The 6,000-nt window shown below is 47.6% G+C and overlaps 1 protein-coding gene across 2 annotated transcripts in view; it reads right to left on the bottom strand.

Annotated features, from left to right (window-relative positions):
• Positions 1–1,284: 1,284 nt before the first annotated feature.
• Positions 1,285–6,000, bottom strand: part of Rpa1 (replication protein A1) — a 43,376-nt gene continuing 38,660 nt past the window's right edge. For both annotated transcript variants that reach the window (XM_052194640.1, XM_052194641.1), the window contains exons 16-17: positions 3,538–3,624; positions 1,285–2,315 (exon numbers count right to left, since the gene is read on the bottom strand). In XM_052194640.1, the coding sequence (XP_052050600.1) occupies positions 2,217–2,315; positions 3,538–3,624 (186 nt within the window). In that variant the 3' untranslated portion in view covers positions 1,285–2,216. The remainder of the gene's footprint in view (positions 2,316–3,537; positions 3,625–6,000) is intronic.

The raw sequence follows: 6,000 nt of genomic DNA, 5'->3' as shown, positions 1-6,000 counted from the left end.
ATAAAATATAAGCTTGAAGCTACCCACTTTACGACTGCCCCCAACACAACACAACAAGCGAGCAGGGATGATGGTAGGTGCCCGTATTCCGAGTGTATGAGAGGCAAAGGGAGGAAGCTTGAGTTTGAGATCTGCTTGGGTTACATAGGGAAGATGGAGTCTCAAAAACAGATCAGTTGAGGAGAGGACCAAAGGGCAGACAGGGTGCATCAATCTAGACCCACACAACTGGATTTTAAGTCATCTGGGAGACTGGTCCCTCAGGGCCATTTCAGAGATTTAACAAAGACCCACCCTGACCGAGTATGGGTGACACCCATGCACCCATGGATGGCCCAGGGGGTCCAGGCTGAATAAAGAAAAGAGGGAGAGAGGAAGCTCATTCCCAAGTGTTAGGACCACAGCCTGACCCCTGGCATTTGCTGGTCAGCTAGCCTAGCTCCAAGCTCCAGTGGGCAGTTCTCTCTCTCTCTCTCTCTCTCTCTCTCTCTCTCACACACACACACACACACATACACACACACACACAGAGGTTGAAAGTGAGTTGTGTACTAGCATTCACTGTGGTCTCTTGACAACAGATACAATGTGACTGGCTGCCACCTCGAGAGCTGTTACTGTCCCCTGCCTTCCTCACCGTGAGGGATGGCACCCTCAAACTGTGAGCCAGAAGAAGCCATTCCTCTGGTAACTTGCTTTTGATAGGTATTCTGTCATAGCAACAAGAAAAGCAACTAAACCACAGGGTGTGCTGGGCTCCACAAAGCCACCACCAGCTTCAATGCACACATTACAGGCCAGGCCTGAGTGGCAGGGCACTGCAGTGCTGCCTGGATCCTGGCAGAGATGTGCAGCAGATGCCAAGAGGTGGGCTGCAGCAACCAGAGATAATTAATATGATCAGGAACGCACCGGGCGGGCGGGCGAGCGAGCATGCTCTCGCCGATTGAGAAGCCTCGCAGCATAATGACTGTTTTCTTCCTCACTCACGTGAGGCTCCACACTTCAGAGCTGGCGTGGTGTTAGGCTGCCGTGTAAACATCAATACAACCCCAAAGGGCCGGATCATCAGCAGTCCCGGGCTCAATGGCTTTTCCTTTTGTGTTTCCATTCATTTAAAGATGCATTTCAGGGTTGCAAACGTTAGTGAGAATGATCTCCAGGCCTCAGTCTAATCTCTTGAGTTTGTAATGAGTTAACATCTTTCCCTAGTGAATATTTATTATGAAGGCTAATTAATTGCTTTTCAGTTACAAGAACCCTTTACAGTCAAAGACAGTCAGGTCCACGAAGATATACTGTTTATTCCAACAAAGCCAGGGAAACAAAGGGCTTCCTTCTTAAATTCTATCTAACACAGCTTTAATAAAGGTGCAGGCTTTGGTCAGCAACCAAATGTAACGTTAACCGATGGACACTGGAGCCATGTCCGTGGTGGCCTGGATGTCCCAGGCTTTGTCGGGTTTACTAAGATTTTGTTATTGTTAAACATGAATTATGTCACAAGTAACTGACCCCACTCTGTGGATAATGGGGTAAATTATGCAATTTGGGGTTCGCTTTTCCCCAAGGGGACAGCAAGTCAATGCTTATCAGCCATCCTCAGAAGAGACAACTTTGATTAATATCAGATTCATCTGACTCAGTCTATTAAACCTATAAAACCCCGGAGGAAGGATATTCAGACATTAACGATAGGCCTTTGATTAATAATTCTACCTTTTTGCCATGCCAAGCACTAACAACCTCTGCACTACGGCGCCTTTGATTTCAGGCAGACACGCCCTAAACACCTGGGTTCTCCCCAACCCGACCCCTCCACTCTTACTCCTGGAGGAGGAACCCAAGGCAGAAAGGTGACACCACTGGAAAAGCAAACTCCAGGTTCCATAATTTGCCTCATTATCCAAAGCAGGGTCAAAGACTTGTGACATAATTCCTGTTTGAAGACAATACAATTTTATTAAATCTGACAAAGCCGGAAGCCGGGAGGGACTGCTGCTACGATACCTACTGGCTGAGCTGGTGCTGAAGGCTAATGCACCCCACCCCCACACTGTCTTTTGCCTATCAACAAGTCCCAAGAGGGGCCCAGACAGGTCACCAGTCTCCCCTAGAGGATCTTCATCGAGGAGCTGACCATGGGGCCGTGAAGGAAGTCATTCTAGCTCCGTTCTTCGCTCTCCACTTCTGGCCACCAGTGGGACTTGCTCACATCAAATGTTCTTCCTGATGTTCATGATCAGCCTTTTGCTATAGTCTCTGTAGTCCACGGGCTTCACGTCTATCACAGTGGCCTTAATTCGAGATTCATCCTTTAGAAAAGAGAAAAGCTGTTTGTGAGTGGCAGAGCCTGGCATGGAGTGTTAGAGATAACCTTCAGTGACTTCCATGAGTCCAGCAGGAAGTAGTAGTTTAGAAATTCTCAGAGAAAGTGCTGTGAAATCCTAGAGATGGGCCAGACCCTTTCCATAGACCCTTTCCCCATCCTAGGTACCTGTGCTCAGACCTAGCATCCTCCTGGAGTAGGCTCTGTCTTTCTATGGGTGCAGTGGGGGCTAGTAGCAGACTGGGAACTCACCCTAAAAGATCACTTTCATCTAGAGGAGCATCTGTGGCGCTAGGGACTCTGCCTCTGCTCAGCGCCAGGCCCAGTTACCCCTCTGCACTTCACCATCCCTGTCCAAACCAGGAAGAGAGAAGAGACAACTCTACAACCTCCCTTAATCTACCAGACTTCCAGACACCATCACACTAATGTTCATTTAACACAATTATCTATTCACAGGTATTAAGCTGATAATTCGGAATGTGCAAACTGTGTGGATGCAGGGGAGTTGGCAGAATTCTTCCTCAGCTTGTCTCCTTGAACTAAACAGTGTCTCTGAGGCAGAACCGGTGACACCCAGAGGCACACAGGTCTAGCTGGGGGCCTTCATGCTTTCATGTGCTTAGTAAGCATGAACTGTACTGATGTTCACAAGCGTGGCTGGGCCAGACAGTCTGGGCCGGCCTCTGGGCTCTGCCACGCCTCGGTTTTAGTTCAGTCATACTCTGCACGCCTCTGTCTGTCTCTCCCTGGGTAAAACTAGGCAACAACTCCAACAAAGAAGGGGCTGTGAGGGTCGACTGGACTGACATAGATGGGGCAGGACAGACTGACTGTCCAGTAGAAAGGTTTTATCAAGACCATGCAGGTCTATGACATCAGGACTAGTTTAAACACTAGGCGGGGTACTTTACCAGCATGGGGTATCTGTCTATTCTGAGTTTTAGAACCTACACTGTGGGAAACAAGAGTCCACACACCATTTTCTGGATGTACACAGCCAACAAAGATCTCAGAAGGCTATGAAAGAAGAGGTTGTAGACATCTCTTCCACACAAGCGGTCAACAGCACCACGACCCAGGTAGCAAGCATCCCATCCCCCACCCCCTCACACCTGTGGGTAAGTCCCTGACACTAACACTGAAGTGTCGCTGGACAATAAAGAGAAACTTCCCATCACAGCCCTTGGCCCAGGAACTTTGCTTACATTGTAGGTCTCCAGCTTGACCCTGATTCTGAACGTAAATGATCGGAAGTTGGCATTCTGGAAAACCTCTTCAAACGCCTGCTCGTTCTGCAAAAAAAACACATATGGGAACTACTGGAAAACACCCATTAGACTGCTGAAGAGACTGAGAAATTATCATCCTGAAGGGCTGAAATCACTTAGGAATGACTAATTTGTAGGTGTTGTTTTATCACACAAAACTGTTTAAGGAGAATTTTATTAAAAAACAAAACTCCTTAAGGAGGAATACTGTTTTCTTTGCAGCATTAAGGGCTGAACCTGGGAACCCACCACGAGCAGACACCAATTCCAAGGATAATCAAGTTTGTTATGCAAAATGGTTGTTTACACAGATCCCACACACACCCTCTGTATGCAGTAAATCAGCTCTAGATTATTTATAACACCAAACACAAACACCAAGCGAGGACGAGGGACAGGCCAGTGAACAGCGGTGGGGAAATAATCTGCACATGTCAATAATGGGCAACCAACCCTGCAGACAGTTCTCAACCTCAGCTGGCTGAGTTGTGGATACTGAGAACAGACTTTACTAAATTCACACAAGCAGAACCCTGCACCAGTGCCAGGGAACAGGGGACTGGGGCTCAACGGGCAGAGCTCCAGGGCGGGCAGAGCAACCAGGGTCTGACAGTGTGAATATGGCTAATGCCTGTATGTATGCGTATGTGTGTATATATATATATCCAAAATGGTTTTTAAAAACCCCATGTAATTGTTTATGTGTCTTTTACCACAAATAAAAAATTTTAAATAATCTTAGGAACACCTTTCTTTCTTTCTCTCTCTCTCTCTCTCTCTCTCTCTCTCTCTCTCTCTCTCTCTCTCTCTCTCTCTCTTCTTTTTTTTTTTTTTTTGAGACAGGGTTTCTCTGTGTAGCCTTGGCTGTCCTGGAACTCACTCTGTAGACGAGGCTGGCCTCGAACTCAGAAATCCGCCTGACTCTGCCTCCCAAGTGCTGGGATTACAGGCGTGTGCCACCTCCGCCCGGCTAAGAACACATTTCTAAAGTTTGGAATACTTGTTGGGAAAGATATCTGAGCCCCAGCATAAATCAGGAAGTGGGTGGGAGAAGCTGAAGAGACGGCACAGTGGTAAAAAGCACACATTGCTCTTGCGCGGGAAAGACGGTCCTTTCCTGGCACCAACTTGGTCGCTCACAGCCACCTGGAACCCCAGTTCCAGGGCTCTGACAGTCTCTCCTAGACTCCTCAGGCACCCACCAGGCAGGAACATGGTCCTGCATACCTGCAGGTAAAACACTCAAACTGAAATTAAATAATGTAGAAGCTCAGCCTGGAGGTACAAGCCTTTAACTCCAGCACTGGGAAGCAGGTGGGTATTCTGTGAGTTCCGGGTCGACATAGTAAAAACTTGTCGCAAAACAAATCAGAAAGTCAAAAAAAGAAAACTCGCCAGGCGGTGGTGGCGCATGCCTGTAATCCCAGCACTCTGGGAGGCAGAGGCTGATGGATTTTTGAGTTTGAGGCCAGCCTGATCTACAGAGCGAGTTCCAGGACAGCCAGGGCTATACAGAGAAACCCCGTCTCGAAAAAAAACAAGTTCAAAAAACCAATTCCCCCCCCCCAAAAAAAAGAAAAGAAAAGACGTGTAATCATTGTATTCTGGAGGTAAGGCAAGAGGGTCACAGCGAGACTGAGGGTAGCCTCAGCTACACAGGCTGGTCCGGCTACAGTGTGAGACCCCAGCCTCAAAACAAAACAAAAAGAAAAATGTTCACATTATCATATACTTAAAGATACAAAAGGCCCTCCTCCTGCCAGTCCTTGAAAGCTATTGGATCTGGTTACTTTTTCTATAATTTTTCGTTTGCTTTTTGAGACAGAGTTTCTCTGTGTGGCCCTGACTATACTGGACCTCACTCTGTAGACTAGGCTAGCTTCTAACTCACAGAGAGGTAATTTTTTTCAAACCTGTATTTTCTTTGGGAGTGTGTGGGTGATACCACTGGGACCCCTTGGCCCCCCCTACCACCCTCACTAAGTAGCAAGTTGGCCTTTAACTTGGCTTTCAGACTACTGAGGCAAAAACCAAACCAAACCAAACCAACCAACCAACCAACCAACCAACCAACCAACCAACCAACCAAAAACACCAAAATAAAAGCAAGAACTTCAACTGCACATAAAACTTAACGGTTCCTATAAGCTGAGTGCCCTGCAGGCACACGGTCAAGGAGATAACTTCACATAGACTTCAGTAGATGTCACTCCAGAAGCCACTGCTCTTCGGGGTCAGGGAGGCATGGTCGCAGGCTCTGGAGCAGCACAGTTCCTGAGGGAGTCCTGTGCGCCTCCCTCACCAGCATCAAGAACAGGCAACTATAATAAGCTCATAAAAAATCCCAAGGCCTCCCAAGCCTGAGAATCTGATATGAAAATAGAAGGCTGGGTGAAACAG

The sequence above is a fragment of the Apodemus sylvaticus genome, chromosome 10, assembly GCF_947179515.1.
Source record: "Apodemus sylvaticus chromosome 10, mApoSyl1.1, whole genome shotgun sequence".
Taxonomy (NCBI): domain Eukaryota; kingdom Metazoa; phylum Chordata; class Mammalia; order Rodentia; family Muridae; genus Apodemus; species Apodemus sylvaticus.
This window is presented reverse-complemented; position numbering and strand designations above follow the sequence as displayed.